We start from the raw sequence: 20,113 nt of genomic DNA on the forward strand, positions 1-20,113 counted from the left end.
AGTCGGAGGCACCCCTCATCCTCACGTCACTGGCAGCACATTCCAACCCCCCTTATCATACATGCGTCACACTACTGTGCTTCAAAACATACAAGGAGGGGATGTTTACTCTTTAGGATGTCATCTAACAAAATTTACGTCCGTCCATTACCTTACTCGTGGCGTCCTCGGAAATCTTATTAAGGGGTGAAATACAAAAGTGAGTCAAAGTCCAGAAGAGAACTGTTTTCAATTTTTGTTTCATAGGTCCTCCAAGGCTCAAGTGCATACACAATCGGATCACGTAATTGACCTCCCTGAGCCACATCCTCACTCCAGTTCCCCTTCAAGATGACGTGTTTTGCGATTGAGATCATTTTTTTGCCACAAAGCACACTGGGGCTACTGTCTCTTCTCTGCTTACCTATCCCCTGGAAAAATGTGATTGTGTCCATTGTGTGTCTACCTGCCGCCTGTCCCCGAGAGACATTTAAGAGCTTCCCAGGTTGATGTCAGGAAACCACAAGCCGGAACACTGACTGCCAACTCCTTTCCAACACCCCTCAGGCACAAATATCAATTTTCTATTCGACGGAAGTGGTCGTCATGTTCTCTGTGGGAAATCTATAGAAGAGAGATGTAAGGAATTACTTGTAACACATCAGGCAGATTCTTCTGCTCTTACAGGAAGGAGGAAACAAAAGAAATACAGGGAAAGATAACATTGCTTGGCCTCCTTTGTGATGGCATTTGTTGCCATCTGTCCTTTTTGAAATCAGAGGCGTATTATCCTTTCCTATCTGATCGTAGGCTTGCTGTCAATGTAGCCCCTGTGCACAGTGCTACAATTCAGCTTTTTTTTTAGGACGGGTTCATGTGTTTCTACAGTAAAAACAGAAAAACTTAGATTGATTGATTTCACCAGCTTCAAGTACCTATCGAGTCCAGCCATACATTTAGCAAATGAAAGCGGTAAACAAAGAAAAGACGGTATTTGGGTGAGCGTAAAGGAGGCTTATGAGTGAGGAAGGAGGCTTCTATACGCAGTTGTCTGGAGCCAGGGATACTGATGCTGGGGCTGATAGCAAGACAGATGGCCCTCGGCTGACAGTTTACAAAAAACACAGACAAAGATGGCTCTTTCTTCTTCTCTTTTTTTTCAATTCTTTTGCTTTTTAAGTCTTCCACCTCAAACAATTCACCCCCATTCACCTCCATGTCTGCCTGTCGCTTGCTCCCTTGTTTTTTCTGACTGTCTCAGACATGATGTTTACAGTGTGACCCCGGTCACTCATGATAGGAATCATTCCATCAAGATAATAGCTAAATGACACGCACACGACAGTTTCATTTACTGCCACAACACAGAGGGAGGATGTTGTCTATGTGACAGGGGTGTATGTGCAAGTGTGTGTGAATAAGTGAGTCTTTGGGAGCTTCCAAATGCTCTACAGTAATTTTCACCTCTCTTCTGCTCAGGTTTTTCCTCTTCATCCTCCTGTTCATTTTATAGTCCTGCTTCATTTCAACTGGCTGGAAAACATAATTCCCTTAGCTGTCTGGGTGGTCTTCACATTCGCTTGCATGTACGCGCGCACACACACACACTATGTTTTTCATCTGTCTGGTACTGTACTAGCTGCAGTTTCCATTAGAAGTTCACCACTGGCAGAAAAAAAAGAAAAAAAAATCACCTAATCACTGCTCAATTCCAGTCGCAGACAACCTCCGACATAGTTACAAGTGCACTCACTTCATGGGGAACACATTCTATTTTCTGCGGACAGACCTTGGAGAAGTGGCACTTTGAGATCACCTCCAAACCTCTCATTTCTTTTTCATCTTAACATAAAGCCACAATGTCTGATGTGTGTTCTGTACACATCTTCAAATTTAACACACAAGTAGACGCACACCCTGAGGCTCTCTCCTCTCATCTAATATCAAAGAACCTTTTTGCGTCTCACATGACAGCTCATTTCATCCAACGCCCCCAGAAACAAATTTACTCAGAGATCTCGGCACCTTCTGCTGAGATTTGCACACGGCGCTATTCAGATACCTCTCCAGAGTCTACCTGCATAATCGGATACTGAGCTGATTACAATTAAATCGTGCATCTACCTGTTTACCGAGGGCTCGGCCAAGTGTGCAAATAAACACCAGGAAATAGGACGAGGCATTCATAGCTTGATTGGCCACAAGCATATACATTTGTGCACACTTTGAAGCGCTCTCTGATGACATGGCTGGATGATGTCATACAATTTCACAACCTCATGTGGATCAGGTTTGTAATGTGGACTGCTCCCAAGCAAATCTTTGTGACCTGCAAATGTGCACTCTGTGCCGGGAGGCTGTTCCAAACTCCACAGAGTTAGACAGGGCTCACTTGTCACTCTTGTAATTTTTCATCTGGCAAAATGAAAAACTGTACTGTGTTCTGTCTGCTGTGTGTGCGTAATGTGTGAGAGCGAGCGAGTGTGTGTGTGTTTGCAAAGAGTTAAGGTGGAGAGTATGTTTTGCGTGCGTGATTTGATCTTTAATCACAAAGCGAAATGGCAATCTGTGAATCTCGTGTGCATGATCACTCAGTATTGCGGCCCGCTTCCACTGTCCCCACGTCACCATCGTCATGCTTTATTGTGCTCCTCCTGTAGTTAGCATGTGTGTTGGTGTGACTGCGTGTGGGCGTTTGCGGTTGGTCGCAGAGTTTATTTATCTTGTTCTAAATCACCCTTCAAACTCACTAATTGGTCCAGTTCCAGTGTTAGGTAATGAAAGGAAATGAACAATTACTCTCATGTTTGTAGCGAATGATCTGCGTTCATGGGTGTATCTGTGTAGCCGTGTGCGGTTACAGGCATGGAGGAAAGAATACGACACAGAAGGAGTCTCAGGTCATCGCTTGTGTGTGTGTTTGTGGCTGTGTGCCTTGCTAAGCGGTTCCTGGATAGATCTGACCCTGTGGATTTGTGAACATCAGAAATGTGGAAATTGGATGCAACCATCACAGATGTGGACTCGAGCATCATTCATGCAGAGTTATCCATTGTATCCCGCCTTTTTTTATGACACCAACTTTTGATCTTTCCCTCGCCGTTGGAATTCCATCTCCCCCACCACTGTGAAACTTGCACATCCCCGTGTGAGTAACTGCTCCATCACAGTTTCCTGGATTTTACTTCAGTCACCTCGATATCAGTTATCAAGACGTGTCTCTAATCTGTCCTCAGAGGCTTGTGTAGAAAAGCAATTTGAAAGGTCTGGCAGCTTTGTAAGAAAGTCTTTCACGTTCTGTATATTGTCTCTGCTCTCACTTTGACACTCCTGGAGGGAAGCAGCTACTTTGCCTGCTCTTAACCATAATGTTCAGTTATATTTACATTAAGTATGATGTCAGACCTTTCCAATGTGCACTTTTTAGAAATGAATGAATGAATGAACTTTTCCACGTTTGCCTAATGACCAAAAAGACACAGTATTGTATTCATGAAAACATAGCAGCTCATTCATAATCAACATCAAAGCACTTATTAAATGTCAAACATATTTAGCCAACTGAGCCTGTGGTTTAGGCTCCTATGCAATATTATATAAATTAGACACAGAGCAATCATTATGTATCATTGGCGTCGGGTGAAACCTTGTAAGTCACAGTTTGGGAAATGTCATATTTTTTTTCAAAAATCTATACTTTTGGTCAATCCACACGTCGTTTTTATGAATTATTGATATTAACTCATTCACTCCCAAAAACGTATTTATACGGGTTTTTTTTTAGGTTTTTGTAGGCTAGAGTTTTTGTATGGTTTTGATGCAGTTTCTGACCTGAAGTGGTCGCTTAAAGCGATGGTACTTATTACGATAAAAACAAAACAAAAAAAACGGCCAGCAGGTGGCAGCAAAGTAAGAGATCAACCAGGTCCATGTTGCAACAAGCTCTTTTTCCTAGTATTTTGAACAGGTTTGTGAATAATGATGAAACTTAGCTAATTCTAATGCTAATTGCTACAAAATAAAAACAGATTAAAAAAATATACCATGCTTTTTTTTTTTTTTTTTTTTTTTCCCCCTAATGAACGAAGAGACATTTTTCTTTTGGTAGGTTCCATGTTTTGATAGCAATAGAACATGAAAATGGCTGGGAGTGAATGAGTTAAAGTGTTGAAAATGGCTTGATGATTTTTGGGGTCTTCTGAAAAATGACGATTTTGGAGGTTCATGGTTTTGGCCCCACGCCAGCAATATATACCATCATGTTTGCACATGATATTAACCATCACACACACTTTGCCTCAATTGCTCCCCAGTTGGTGCTCAGAAACCTGACACGGAAAGAAGTGGTCCATTCATTCTTTCTAAGCAGTCAACACAAACATAGTCAACGTTTTTATCAACAAGCTGCTAATATCGCTGTCGTGATCACACATGAGTTAGCCTCTCACACTGACATTTTTCCAAGTTTTGTGTGTGTGTGTGCGTGTGTGTCTGTGTGTTTAAAACAGACAAACATGTTCCATTAAAAAATGAAAATATTCATTGACAGACCTATAGGCAATGAAAACTTGAGTCAGGAAAAGAGGATAACAGAGCAGTTCAGCTTGGCTAGCTTATGTTACTCACAGGTAAGTGGTAAGCGGGCTGATGTTAGTTGGCACGGAAGACAGCCCCAGCTCCGAGCAGTCTACCATGATGAAGATATTGTCTTGCTCACACTGGCATGGCAACGGGCACAGCGGTGCTGCTGCTCCTTGCCTGTCATGCGTCCGGTCGTACGTCCACACTGCAGGCGTCGACGCGCTTATTCTGTTGACCACGCAGAGAAGAAGAAGCACGGGTAGCATGTTGGAGCCTCCACCTGTCTGCCACCTGATGCTCCTGGCGTGCTCAATTTCTTCCGGTCTGTCTGTCTGTTATGGCAGTTGAGGGGAAAACAAACACTCTCTGCCTCCTCAGCTTTTTTTTTTTTTTTTTTTTAAATAATGAATCCTAATCTAAGATTGAAACAAAAATGTTTCTTCAGGAGCTATGCACTTGTTGCTGTCACAACCTCTTCATCTCGTCCATCCTCTCTTGTAGTCCCAACTTTATTTTCTTCCCATTTGCCCCTCTAGTTTCTCATCATGTATCCCCTCAAAACAAATGCACACAGTCTTCCCTTTTCTCTCTGCTAAATGTATCTCATGCTTTCTGCCTCCTACTCCTTACCTATTGTAGAAGGAGCGCGTGAGTGGTGAATGAGCTCCTCTCATTGGCCCATAATTTAGGGATGGGCTGGAGCATCTCTAGGAGGTGGGAGGGGCCCCTGAGTCCTAAACTCTCCCCTCTTTTTCTCCCTTGCTTTTCCCTCTTTTATTTTACTTGGAGGCTCAATGTGAAGAGAATGACTGTTTTGGTAAGGGACACGCAAGTGGGGGCGGAGATACAGTTTGGTGTGCGATAATAAAGGGACCTTATGAATGGAAGTGAGAGAGCGTTAATAGCTGGAGACAAACGGGGAAAGTTTGGAAGGAAAGGAATGGAGGCAGGACAGTGTGTTTTGGCTTTTGTGTCAAAGTGTAGATGAAAAGGATCTGAGTGTGACTGTTTGGAGGAAATTGCAATTCTGACACTTTAGCGGCCCTCCGTCACTAGAAAGAGAATGTGGGGTCTCGTAAGTCACACTTTCTCAGGTTTCTGCTGCTGGGGTCTTGGACTCACGGAGAGACCACTCATGTGACAGCATGTGTGCAAACACACACACACACACAAAATATTATTAGTGTAGAGAGGAGCTGATTGAAAAGCACATGTACTGTACAGTGTATTTTAAAAGTCTACACAGTCCCCAAACAAATGCCTTTTTTTTTTTGGGTGATATCTTGAAAAAAAAATACAAAGAGAAATCATTTCAAAACATTTAGAAGCCATTCTTAAAGTGGTTTATAACTTGTACAACTTATTTGGGGGGTAAAAATAAACAACTGAGATAATGTTGCGCAAGTGTCTACCTGTCACATTTTAAAGTGCCTCCGATTAACCCAAATACATTTCAGATGTTCTAGTTAGGGATTTAGCGATATGGGCAATATTGTGATATTAAAACTGCCACAATATCGTCATCGTCTTGTTCACAGTATTTAAAAGGAACGCATCAGTTTAAAAAGTCAGGTTGATTTCCATTTGTGCAGTTCTAGCAACATCTGGTGACTAGTTTATGAGTGCAATTTAATTTTCATAAGGGATGTTTTGGCCTTCTATGTTTAACATCTATGCCAACGGTCAGGTGAAGGGAACATCATATGCTTGTGAACCGAGTCAATATGCTGCTCCCAATATACTACACTGTGGTTCTGATGTTCCTTTGATGATGATGTGCAATGTTGTTTGCGCCAAACACACCCAATGTGTTTGAGAGTGATACAATGATTTATCTTGGTGTCATTTTTTTTACATGACAAAAACCTGCCGTTTGAACATGGGTGTGTAAACTTTTGATAGTTGAAATAATGGATCTATTCCTTCTACAGTGCAACACGTACTGCTGTTAGTGTTTTTAAGCTTGATCTCAAATGTCATCATCTGCACAGGGGGTTGCATAATCAATTAACTAATGTTGCATCCTACATTCTAAGACCCTAAACTGACATGGAGGGAAAACAAATTTGAAATGTGTTTCTCATTTGGATGACAAATGTCTCATCATTTGAACAAGAAAGTTTCTCGTTTGGATGAGAAAGCCCGTTGCATCAATGCTAGCTTGCGAGACCCTATATCTACATTTTGGTTTGCATTTCTGAGTGAAAATGAGTGCATGACCTACTTTGGTTGTGTTTTCACCTGAGAGTTTATTATTAAGGACATTGCTGCTTTAGTTGCAAGTTGACACCATTATTTCTAAGAGACATGTAAAACGTCTGAAGTCGTGTAGTCTGCTAAATTTGTTTTCGCAGGTAAAGACGTTTCTCATCCTAACGACAACGTTTTTCATTAGGACGAGAAAATATCTTAAGGCGTCCTGTACTTTTGTTTGTGTGATGCAGGAAAACTGGATTGGAAGAGAAGAAATGTAAAAGGTGCCACCGTGCAGTAGTGTATGTTTGTAGAGTATTGCACACATGCAAATGCACAAATGCAAAGCTATGTTGACTATGAGCTATGTTGGTTTGTACAATTCTACTTCCGAATTTACTGTGAAAGTAAGACCCAAACCTAAACAATATGCACCCACATAATACTCAAAAGTTTAACAAAACAAAACAAAATAAAGTTTGTGCTAGTCATGGTTTTTCAATACCTCCAACCGATGTCACTGCCACTCCATCTTTGTCTTTCTTTCGCTACCATTCTCCGGAGGCTCAATAGTTTCTCATTAATTAATTAACATTCCTATGTCACTGTGTTTTCTGAGGGGCCTTTGTTATGGCCCCACAAAACCTCTTTCAGAGCTGTTCTTCACATAGTCTCTCTCATGCTCTCTCTCTCTCCCACTCGCTCTCTCGCTCCTTTCTGACGCTTTGTAATGGAATGTCTGTTTTTGCTCCCTCTGTCTATTGTCATTTTAAATATGTTGTGTGCTGTGGTATCAAGTCATGCTTTATGTGCGCTCTTTTACTGCAAAGCCCTTTGAGCAAATATTCTGACAGTTCAAAGGAAAGAAAGCCTTTGCATACACATGCAAACACACACACACGCACACAGTCCGTCCCGCGAGCGTGCACACACGTAAACTGCATCCACCTGCATGCTCACCCACTCCCTGCACTCCCCACCATTCCCCCTTCCTGTTCGCGGAGCTCTGTCATCTTTTAAACGTTATTTAGTTGTCTGGCCTAAGGGGATCGCTTTTACACACGCTGTAAAGTCTGCATGTCTGGTCTTCTGCCTGCCTCAAGTCTTGCTTGTCTGCCTCGCTCCTATTTTAGCCCCGTTCCATTCTTTTATGGTTGGTTTCACACTTGCCTGCTCAACGTTCTTTCAGTCAAACTTTGCTTCTACCTCTACTCTACAACTCAGCCGATGTGTTGCAGTCGTGGAGCTGAACAAATCCAGTCTTAATAAAGTCTGCTGTGGTGCTTCACTGCTTTGTCAAAATATGTTATCTGAAAATGAGCTGACACAATTAGGAGAGGACAGTTTTAACCAATCAATCAGGTATCATGAGTACAACAGATAACATTATAGTAATGTGTTAATAAAGTGTCTGTTAAATGCTTATGTTTGTATTATCCATCCATCCATTTTCTTGACTGCTTATTCCTCACAAGGGTCGCAAAGGTGCTGGAGCCTATCCCAGCTGGCCGGGCAGTAAGCGGGGTACACCCTGAACTGGTTGCCAGCCAATTGCAGGGCACACAGAGACGAACAACCACTCACCCTCACAAGCACACCTAGGGAGAATTTGGAGTGCCCAATCAACCTGCCATGCATGTCTTTGGAATGTGGGAGGAGACTGGAGTACCCGGAGAAGACCCACGCAAGCATGGGGAGAACATGCAAACTCCACCCAGGAAGGCCGGAGTCGATCTTGCGTCCTCAGTACTGGGAGGCGGACATGCTAACCACTCGACCACTGCGCTGCCCATGTTTGTATTTAAAAAAAAAATAATAAAATAAATGGTTCTTAAGTAGCACCAATATTCAATTAAGTGGCTTATGAGGCATGTGGTAGGTAGTGTCGATCGAAAACATGGCAAAGGTTTTACTCCGAAAGAGTAATTTAAACTGTTATGTTCTGGGTTTGGATCCTAAAGCTCAGACACAAATAAGAGTTTAACACTATATTATTCGCATAACATCAAAAGGCGTGGAGCTAACTTGACTTGACCAGAAACAACGAGAAGGCATCGAGGAAGAGAGAAGCAGGTGGCCGGCTGGACAGAGAAATAATCCGACAAAAAAACACACTTGTCAGTTGAGCTTATATAAACAGTGAATCGATCTGATTGGCTGTGGCTAGACATGTGGGTAACCCTGATAGGTCGCTGAAACAGTACTGACATGGATTTATCTGATTCGCTGCTGACTGGCTCCTGACCATATAAGGAGCTGAAACAGGACTGACATGGATTTATCTGATTGGCTGCTGACTGGCTTCTAACCATATAGAGATGAAAGATTCTTGACATCACATAGTTACAAGCCGATTGCATCGGTTCAAATAAAACCAAACATGAGCTATTTGCCTTAAACAAAGCATCAGTTCAAATAAAGTCAACTACCAGACATTTGTCACAAACAAAACATTTGCCACAAACAAAACTACCAGTAATGCGGAAATAAAAATACCTTAATAAATTTGAGTGTTGTTAGCAAGCCTGCCAAATCCAAACAAATAAATATAAATCACCTAATATATAAAATCAGGCTCCAAAGTCTCTTCACATTTTTGAACATTGTAGGCTTCTCCACTGAATGTGCTGAAAATTAGTCTTTTGCTGTGGTCGACAAACACCTGTCCGCGACCCGGTCCCAGTGTGTGGCCATTTGGTATGAAATGGATTGCATGTAAGTTAATTACAAATTGATCTAAATAAATATTTTAAAAGAAGCAAATCCAAAAGATGGTTTGGATCAGTGGAAATCAACAAGGTGTATTCTCGGGAGTTTGTGAACTCACAAATACGGCAAGAATTCATCTTACAGAGCAAGGTTATGTATTAGTACCACATTTTGAGGATCACTCTTAAAATATGTTCAGAATATCAGGGGGGAATGCATTCTTGTGAAGATTTGTAAAATAGAATACATTTTCATAGAAATGTTTCTGTTCCAATGACGACTCCAGTGGTTGTGAGTAAGGTCCGATAAAAAAAAATGCTTGTGTGAGTTAGGTGTAGAAGAACTTCATATGATGTCCGTGATTTAAAAATAAGTTGGACTCACATTGGCCTCTCATGGCTAAAGTCAGAGGGCTGCCATCTTGCGTTGCCACTATTACGGAGAACCTCTGTTCAGCTTACTTTGTAAAACACTTAAAGCGCGTTTTACACCAGGATCCCTGTATGGAGCCTCACAAGATTATCTCAGTATCAGGAGTTGTGACTTACAGAGGTTAGGTTTACATTTCACAGCAAAAGTCTCCTATTATCGATGTGTGAATAGAATACATTTGCTGAATGTCATTGTTGATGATTTTGACGTCATGATGCAGACGAGTCTTTGAGAAGCACTTTGAGATATACCTAAACATAATCACATTCTTGCAGAAGAAATGTGCATGTCAAGCTTTTCCCAGGCTTATCGGTACAACCGCATGCCACCCACTGATGCATTTTCAAAGACAGAAAATTATGTGAAAAGGCTGCAGGGAAATCAGTTTGTTTGCATTCAGACGGTGCTTGGCCCTCTTTCAAGAAGAATGGGATCAGGATAAGGTTGTCTGTATTAGCTTCCATCTTGTTCCAAGGTATTTCAACGCTTTCCTTTGAAGTTGTATAAGTTTGATGAGCAAGGGTTTAAAAAAAAAGAGAAAAAAAATAGTGCATAGAAGGGCATAGAGAGGCGTGATTGAAAGCTGTTCACATAATTGTTGTGTTCGGTTTATCCATCAATCACCCCATTTTTGTACGTTTACCCACAGGGCTGGCACATGTAGACGACAAAAACATTTACACCAAAGGGCACTTTACTTTATATGTGCCAAACTAAATGGATTTAAAAGAATGTAGGTGTTGGTATGTTTGTGTTTGATTTTCCACTTGTCTCTCAAGTATTTCGCATCGGATCAAAGGCGGCAGTCCCTCCCTTCTCCTCCTCCTCCGTGCTATGCTTTCTCGACTGTAAACATTATCAAAGCAGCGGCTGCCTTGAAGACGCGCAGACAAGTAGCTACCTGATACCTGACACTAACTTGAGAGCACTCACCGTGGACTGCTACCTGAGCTCCTTGCAGCAAGAGGAATCCATTCACGAGGTTGCCACTCAATCGTCGCCTGAGCCACTTCATCTCCTCACCCGTATACTACCCCTGAACCCCAGAAAGCCTCTTTCATCCTTATTTCCCTTGCACCTATCAATACTTCCCCAATCGAAGTGTGTTCTTGTGTCTGTATTTATGCATTCTGGGGTTCTATTTGGACATTTCCAGGCCAGCCTTGTGTGTACGTGGGCTCAGCGGAAGAAAGCGAGACACTGCGCTTTTCTGGTGGCGGCAGGTGTGTTCTTTGGCTTTTCATGGGAAACCACCTGAAAGGCAACAAAAGGTTCCTCTCCTGCCATCCTCCCCACCTCCATCTTAACCCGTCACTCTCTTCCTCTCTGCATCTCACAGTACAAAGGGAAGGAATGAATGAAAGAAAGGTGGGGTTTTGGGGGGGATGAGGTAAGGGGATGGGGGGGGGGGCAGTAGTGGGCCTCCAGAGATGTGATTAGTCATGGAGTTCAGTAAAGCCCTCCATCAGAGGCCAAAGTGTTGAACTCATCACCTCAGCTGGAGGCCTGTCAAGTTCTGCAATTTGAAACAGCAGAATTATTCTTTTGGATTTGAATGACTTTCTTTCTGACAGCTCAGTCAGTTATTCCATGACCGAGTACGGCCGACAGTCAACTTCTTATGTAAATGTCAGCAGCAGGCATCCGCATAACACTCATTGCATCAGATTTGTGTCTTTCACAATCTTTATTTAACCAATCTTATTAAAATATTAAAAACAACAAATGTCAAAAAGAAATGGATACATTGGTTTATTGTGTACTTTCTGTCGTCTTATGGAAAAGCATTTTATTCTCGTGTCTGTCACGATATCTCTCTGGCATAGATGGATGAACAATAATAGTTGTTTCTGAATAAATAATACTTTTCGGACTAATCGAATGAAATAAGATAATTTCCCGTGACAATCCTAAGTGGCTGGGAATCACCACTATAATGAAGTGTCATCGATTAGAGTACTTTATACCCAAGTAGCATTTTCTGATGGTTTGGTTTGACCTGCAATGGGGAACAGGAAACAAGATGATTATATTTCTGTTTTTTACTTGTGTATTGTTTTAAAGTCTTTCTCCAAATTCAATAACCAATTCCCCAATATTGTGCATTGGTAAAACCAGCCATTAAATAAAAATAAAAATCTACTAATTTACTTTTCTGAACCCAGAGTTAAACTTTCTTTTGTGCTGATTCAATTTTCTTCCCATTAGTGACATTAATATTTGCGACGAAATGGTGAAATACAGCCGACAGGTCTCCGCCTGCACAACACCAAAGAGAGATGTTGCATTCTGTTTGATGCTGTTGGACTTGCACCGCAGTCAGGGGTGTGTAGTTTTGGCTGACTGTCTAGGACCGAGACAGTCAGCCAAAATCAGTCACCTAGAGTCTAGGTGTAGGTGTACGTGTGTGGTTTTTGTTTTTCTTGTAAATTTTACAACTGTAATTTGACTAACTAACAAGTTGATTGACCCATGGGTAGACTGATCCTGAGGCAGAGGCTGCATTGTCATCATCATCATCATCTGTGCACATTTTTATCACAAACGGCATGTGTGTTTGTGCACTCTTGTGAGGAACGCGTGCGCTCCTCTTGTTGCCAGACCCACTTTAGCATGATGCTATCAGCCATGTCAGAATGGAGGAAGACAGATGAGGAATGTTAACAATGACTGAAAGTGCTGGGTTGTCTCCATAGAGTTCAATCCATGCAGGACGCAAAGGAACGGCAACACAAAAGGCCTCACATTAGCCGCAGAAAATTCCAATCATCTGACTAATGCCCAGCAGCAGAAGCCTTGCAACTATGAACACAAACACACAGAAGAAGACTGATAACACTCCCTTCATTACATGAGAATCAAATCATACATCAACTTGCAACCGCCTTGTTCATGTTCCAGATCATAAGTCAAAATTAGATGATGAAATGTCGCCATCTTCTGCCAAAAGCCAAAACAGCATCACAATCTGTCAAACTCTCAGTGGAGATTGATGGAATTGTGCAAGCAGTCCAATATCACTGACTGTATTCCGTGTACAGCGAGCTAAACCCTCCAACAATTCATGGGAAAAGTCGAGAAGGACATAAAATTGTACTTGTCTTGGAGACCACTGAATCACTGCGGCATTTGGCAACAATTTATATTGGCTGGGCTGTCCTGCTTATATGGTGTTCTCATGAATGGAAAATATATAAGGTGCGCAAATTAATAATAGAATTAATCCACTGTTCATCAACAAATCACATACCACTGTTTTGTTATTTCACAAAGCATAGACATCATTGCGTGATTTACGCTGTTCACTCGTATAGTGCAGAAGACATTTCATATGCCACCATTTAAAACCGACTGAAATCTGCTGTGATATTATAGTGTGCCGAGAGAGATCAACAGTTTGCTGCAGAAAATTATCAAATTTCTTTCTTTATTTAGCTAGCTATCTCAGCGACATATCGGCTAGCTAGACAGTGCAATCTAATGCTCTTCCACTAGATGGCAGAAGGTACCATAAATCTGTGTTTATGGCACCTGTCAACAGAAGAAGCCATGTCGACAGCGTCATCTTAGTGATCAATTAAAATCTGCTCCCATTTCATGCTAAGTCAATGTATGTGTATATTGAGACAAGATCGTCATTATTTCACTACGTTTTTGTGGCGTTTTTGTGCCATGAGATTTTTCTCATAGAAAAAAATGTTGTGCCTTGTCTCAATAAAAATTGAGAAACACTGATCTACTGTGCTCTAGCTTGATTTGATTTCACTCCCAAGCTGTGAGTGACCGTCTTTTCCTTATCTTACTATGAAAACTGATGATTTATGTGCAATCTTTGCACCAGTTTGTGTGTTATTCTGATAAGGCGTATGGGCCCGCGTAGTTTATGAGTGTTTATTGAGATCACAGATTATAGAGCTGCCTACTGATGGTCCCAAACAATCTTCCGTGGGAATGCAAAGTCCCGTCAGTTCCCAATCCCATTCCTTATCTCAAACTTTTCCGTATGAATTATGTATATGCCGGCCTCCCATACAAGATCAAGTCTACCATTGCTAGAGGCTACACAGCAAATCGGTCAGTGTTAAATTTCCAATGATCAATCAAATATGCTGTAAGCAGTGTTATTTTAACATTGTTAGGATGAAAAAGTTAATCCATTTCCTTGAGCGTTGGGGTGGATGTTGGGTGTAACCTGAATATTTACAGTGAAGGAGAAACTTGTGAAAGGTGAAAATTTTAACACTATACAGTGTTGGAGTAACACTTGTTAAGTGTGAAAAAAGTAACACTTTAAAAAGATTTACACACGTTGGTGCGGACATATATAATCACTTTCCTAGTCTTTAGCTTTACGCACGCGATCTTGCTGTGGACTAAATCTATGTACAACAAAGTTGCGCCTGAGTAAATACTTGCAAAAAAATGTACCGTAATTTCCGGACTATAGAGAGCGCCTGATTCTAAGCTGCACCCAGTACATTTCTAAAAGAAAAAAGCGTTTTGTACATACATAAGCCACACCTGACTATAAGCCGCATAAGCCCACATTGAAACATGAGATATTTACAAAGAAAGACGGTACACAGAAAGAGTTTTCAAAGGTTTAATAATATACGTTAGCTTTTCTTTCCAAACAGTGCCTGTGACGCGGCAGCAACAATTAAAAAGTTAAAAATAACATACCGGTAAAAGTCACTGAGACTGAGACTTCGTGTATTTTCCATGATGAGGGTCTGTTCATGCTAATTTTATTCATACACAAAGCGCCAAGTTACATTAAACTTGCATCTTCCTCGAAACATATATTCCACCTGCCTCACTCTTTCCTTTTCTGCTCGAGCGCCCCTGGCGGCTGTTGGAAAAAATGCACAAATTAGCCACAGGGTTGAAAGCGTGTGACAAAAGTCGCGGCTTATAGTCCGGAAATTAGGGTATATAATAGGAGTGTGCTCAAAAAATCGATACGGGCCTCATTACAATACACGTATCGATACGCAGGCGTCAGTATCGATATTGCTTTTTAACTTTAAATAGGCAGTTAACGATTGCCTTTGCAGCTTGCATTTTACCTAAAAAATAAAAACCAGCAGCGTCTTTGAAGTTAATTGCCTTCAATTAATGCAAAAATAGCTCACTAGAGATTGGACACTGTGTCTTGCTAAGAAAAATTAAAGCAGAGGAAGAATATCAACATTTATTTACTTATAAACTTAACATGGCACGTGTCTCAGTGTACCAATTTTCCAATATTTTGTTTAAAAAAACGAAATAAAATGTGTCTTATGTGGGATACATATGTATCGCAATACGTATCGTATCGTGGCCCCTGTATCGTGATACGTATCGTATCGTGAGGTTGGCGGCAATACCCAGCCTGTATCGGATGTATCAATAACATTGCATAATTTTGTCTGTCACCGTCAGAGAGGTATTCATTTAATGACTTGTTTATTGCCATGGTTGTAGTTTGCAGCGGTGTAAAACTGTGCGACAGCTGTCTCTCATATTTTGGCGTCTGTGCCAACCAAACAGTCTGATTCCGGGAAGAACAGTGCAGTGAGCACAGCACAGCGCTGACAATGATCTTTGGAGGCTCACCTCAAGTTTTGCATACACATCTGCACTTCTGATAACTCAGGACAGGAGCGACACCGCAGCATGACCAACTGTCTCCTCACACGCGTGCGTATTACTGGCCGCCCATGGCCTCATTTAAGAACCTTCATCACGGGGGCTAGGCTCGACGTTTCATCACTTTGCACACACGTAAACAAGCGCACACAACACAAAGCAACAGCGTGCAAGCTCCCTTGCTTTTTCTCTGGGGAATTCCCAGTGAGCTGCACACATACAGGTGATTTGCTTATGCTCACTAATCTTGGAGGGTTGAGGATAACTGTAAACCCACTACACCTGGTCACACACACATAGCCACTTGTTCTTGGACACCTCATGTCCATGTTGATAAGCCCCCTCGCAGGCCTTTCAGGTGCCTCAACACCTGGCACGCCAATGATCAACAATATTGAGTGTGTGTGTGCGTGTGAGTGGTAATGATGATTCCATTTCACCTGCCAAATAGAGACCGTTAACCTTGAAGTGTCAATAATGCCGGGCAACTGATCGAATCTCTCGCGCTTACAGTAACAACTGCGCATGCTCAGCAACATGAGAACTATGCAATTGTAGTTATTTGTCGACAATTTTTAATGAATTAATGAGTCGACTTCACACTGATCTGATTTGCTGTATAGGGATCGGTCGTTATTTTTGCATTTTTATGCTAAATCAGTGGTCGACTGAAATCTCTCGATTTGTCTGATCGATCAATGACGTCATTGATTGGCTCTGCGAAGACATTAAAGTTTATATTGAATATATATCAGTGGCTTTCTGGAAGGTTTTTCCATTAACCCAACCCCCCCATTTCAATTGGCATACACATCGGCGGGTTTTCCCTATTCATGGGCTGCATTTCCTATCCAAAACAAATGGTGGAGAGTAAATATAAGTTGTTTAAATGACATTGGAGAGTTACATGTTCACTGGGGTGTCAGTTACTCACAGTTTTTCGCTATTTACGACAGTGTTCAGTACCTACGTACAACACTCTGAATTTTTATACTGTAAGTGAAGAAGGGCAAAGCAGCTCATCAATCATCACTTTGCTTGTTAGAATTAGATTTTTTGTTGTTTTTGTTTGTTCAGACAACAAAAATCCAATGAAGCTTTGGCTTTATCTCCTTTTAAGCATCCAGGTGCACTCTGTACTATTGCAGCTCTAACTGTCATTCAGTTCACCATAGTACTCAGGGTTTTTCCAGACATGTTTTGCCAGTATTTATTTTTTTTAATCTTTTAAACATTGACAGTAACAACCTTGACCTTCTATAACGAATAAGTAGAAAATTCACACCTCCTGGGGTATATATCATCTGATTCCACATTACTTACATTATTTGCTCAATTTAACGTTTAATATCAACTTTTCCCCATTCATTTTCAATGGGACAGACACTGAACTTTTTCGAAGTATCACTTTCCACACCCACTTCCATACATATAACTTATCATCATTACCAGGTGTCTGATACTGCTCGGTGGCACAGTTGGTGAAGTGCATTGCCCAGTAACCAGGAGGTCATAATTTCACAATTTATCTCTCAATTTTCTTCATAAGCATTCCACATGCATTCAAATTGTAGCATTCAGCTTTCAGCATTCCCACGCAATTTTTCTAGAAATTGCACTTGTCTTGTCTAGTTGCTTAAGAGCTGGATCTGTGGTAATAATTCAGTGTGATGAACTCAGTGCTCTAAACTCGGATAACTTAAAAACGGAAAGTTAGTGATGTCACTGCTTGTTGAGCTTTTATCATGCTCAGTCAATAGCATGGGTATAAAAAGCACTGTGTAAATATAAGCTACCTCTCCCAGTACACTTCATACTGTATATCATCAGTTCCAAGGACATGACCGTATGCTTACATTGCATTAACTGCAGGCATCACAGTACACAATGTTAACAGATGTTCAGACCTATACTGCACACTGCTATCTAGTCAAAATATTAAGCAAATACATAAACAATCTTCTGACTGAACAAGGGTGTCTTAAACAAGGTAGCAAAATGATTTGAAAAACATGTAAAGTTGAGTTAAAAAAAAAAATAAAAAAAATGTTGTTGACTATTTTTTTCCTCAACACGCTTGGTGGGCCCCCCAGTGGTGACGGTGCCCCAGGCAGGTGCTTTGTTTCTTTAGTATTCCAGCTGTGTGTGACATTATACCTGGTAAAACTACAAACCTTTAGTCTGAGCTATGGTCAGAATGGGGACGCTTTGGGTGAATTAAAGAATGCGGCTTGTGCCTGGTTGACCTCAAGCTTCACTTCGTCTGTTTGGCATCGGCAGTTTGGGGAAGTCCCTTGATAGCACACCCAAAGTGAACTGGTCTGTAAAAATCCACCCTTCCATTTTCTAGCGCTTATCCTGTACAGGGTCACGAATGCACTAGTGTTTGTTCCAGCCGGCTCGGGGCAAGAAGCGGGGAATACCCTGGACTGTTCACTTGTCAGGTACAGGATGCGAATCGACACGCAAGCATCTATGGACTATTTCAAGTCATCAGAGATGCTAACATGCATAAAATGGAGGAAGCTGGAGTACCCAGAGAAAACCCTCGAGAACAAGGGGAGAACTCAATTTCCACACAGGAAAGCACAATCTCTCTAATGTAAATCTAATATATACCCACTAGAGGTAGAAAGAGGCTACTGGGAACTATTTGGTCCACTTGTTGTTTTATTTATTTATTTATTTATTTATTTATTTATTTATTTTGTTAATCTCAACTTTAAGATATAATATTTATTTAAATAAATATTGTAAATAAGTTACAGATACCCAAGTATTCATATGACCTCATTGTGAATTTAGTAAGCACAAACATCCTAATTACTACTCCTTAACTTGAACAAGCTTTAATGAGTCAAACCCCTCCCATGTGTCCATCTGAATGGGTGAACTGAAGGAGGATGTGTCTACCAAGGCTTTAAGAGAGGTGCCACTCAGGTGGCGCATCATACAGGTGACTGTTTACTTTTTGATACGGGAGGAGAACATATCAGAGGAGGAAATCTCTATCAGCAGGAAAAGGTAGGACTTTTGATGTGATTTCACTGTTGTTGAGCCATCACAAAATTGATGTTGTAAGTTTTGCTCCCCTTTTTCTCTTTCCAGATTAACGTTAAATTTTGTTGGCTGAAAGCAAGACGGTGAGTTATATTTTTTAATGCCAGTTTTTCATAAGTCATCTTAAAACTAGGGGGAAAAAATTCTCTGTAGTTATATCACAGGCTGTACAGTAACTGGATATAATATTGTAAAAAGTGTCAGTTACAAACACAGGTACCCGAATGTTGCCTGCTTGGTGCAGCAATTAGCACTTGCATAGATTTGATAGTCAAATTAAAATAAACATGGTTGCATTGTTTCTGGCTGGCATATAGCCACTAAGCAAACAAAACCTTGGACCTGGTTGGATGAGATGCACACTCACGGAGTACTACATGTGGAGAGAGGTGGTGACAAAGTACTGACAAAAAGACACACAAAAGAAATACATTATGAAATGTATACTTAAGTACAAAATTAAAATTTAATCGCAGCACCCATTTCATTGTCATAACTTGTGACAGCAAACTGGATTATAACTCAATAAAAAAATCAAGCTATCATTTGCTCAGATTGGTATGCTATCAAAATAATGTTTCCATTAAAAAAAAGCTAAATGACCTAATGAACTAACAAAATATTATTGTTGTTTTTTTTTGTTTTTTGTTTGTTTCCCCCCCCAAATAACACAAAACAAATTGAATGCCAAAAGTTGATGGTTTTTCAGATGGGTCAAGATGATTATTTAACACTAGTGCTGTCAAACGATTAAAATTTTTAATCTGATTAATCGCACTTTTTAACTAATTTCCTTGCGTAATATAAAATAAATACAAATTACCGTAATATTTTGACAATGCATTTTATGATATGAATGTCATTTGAAAACATTGATTAAATACATGTACACAATTGCATGCATGTGTGTATTATTCAAAATGCAACAGCATCATATCAATTGGGTGCAGTTCAGCAATTATTAATTAATTAAATGCACATTACTTTTGTTATATCTAAAGTCCCCATCGGGGTGTTTTTTAAAGCGAAATTTACCACCAACTGGAGTCATCACGCTCATTTTGGAACAACAGGTGTAGGAAATGCGTGCATTGACCTAATTACTGACCTGTGCAGCCTTCAATGTAACCATCCGCGGTTACGTTCAAGGCTCAAGTGCGATCGAAAAAAATAGTGCAATTAATATGCGTTAATACGTGATTAATGCGACAATTTTCTGTGATTAATTAATCTATTAATGCTTTAACTTTGACAGCCCTATTTAATACCGGTACTTTGTTAGAGCCAACTTCATCGAACTATTCTCTTCAATAAAGGTCAGGGAGGAATATCTTGCTTCTTCAAATCTGTTGCATCATCATTCATATTGATCCCTGGGTCACAGGCTGCATTATAAGTCCACACAACATCAGTCCGTCAAGATTTCCACCACTGTACTTCATTTTATCTCTATTCTATTTCCTTTGCATCATCAGCTGCAGTGTTTGAAAAAAGTAACCTGACTATATTGACATTGTAAGTAAAAAAA

General features: G+C 40.7%; 2 protein-coding genes across 3 annotated transcripts in view; one reads left to right on the forward strand and one right to left on the reverse strand.

Annotated features, from left to right (window-relative positions):
* Positions 1–5,169, reverse strand: part of lgr6 (leucine-rich repeat containing G protein-coupled receptor 6) — a 37,413-nt gene extending 32,244 nt beyond the window's left edge. The window contains exon 1 of the mRNA XM_077513567.1: positions 4,606–5,169. Within this exon, the coding sequence (XP_077369693.1) occupies positions 4,606–4,826 (221 nt within the window). The 5' untranslated portion in view covers positions 4,827–5,169. The remainder of the gene's footprint in view (positions 1–4,605) is intronic.
* Positions 1–20,113, forward strand: part of LOC144014067 (uncharacterized) — a 491,860-nt gene that overhangs the window by 468,240 nt on the left and 3,507 nt on the right. The window contains exons 1-2 of one of the 2 annotated variants that reach the window (XM_077513575.1): positions 17,185–18,549; positions 18,634–18,668. The gene's annotated coding sequence lies outside the window, so the exon portion shown is untranslated. Of the gene's footprint in view, positions 1–17,184; positions 18,550–18,633; positions 18,669–20,113 lie in introns of those variants that run through there. The other variant, XM_077513576.1, reaches the window with a different exon arrangement.

The sequence above is a fragment of the Festucalex cinctus genome, chromosome 2 (genome assembly GCF_051991245.1).
Source record: "Festucalex cinctus isolate MCC-2025b chromosome 2, RoL_Fcin_1.0, whole genome shotgun sequence".
NCBI lineage: Eukaryota > Metazoa > Chordata > Actinopteri > Syngnathiformes > Syngnathidae > Festucalex > Festucalex cinctus.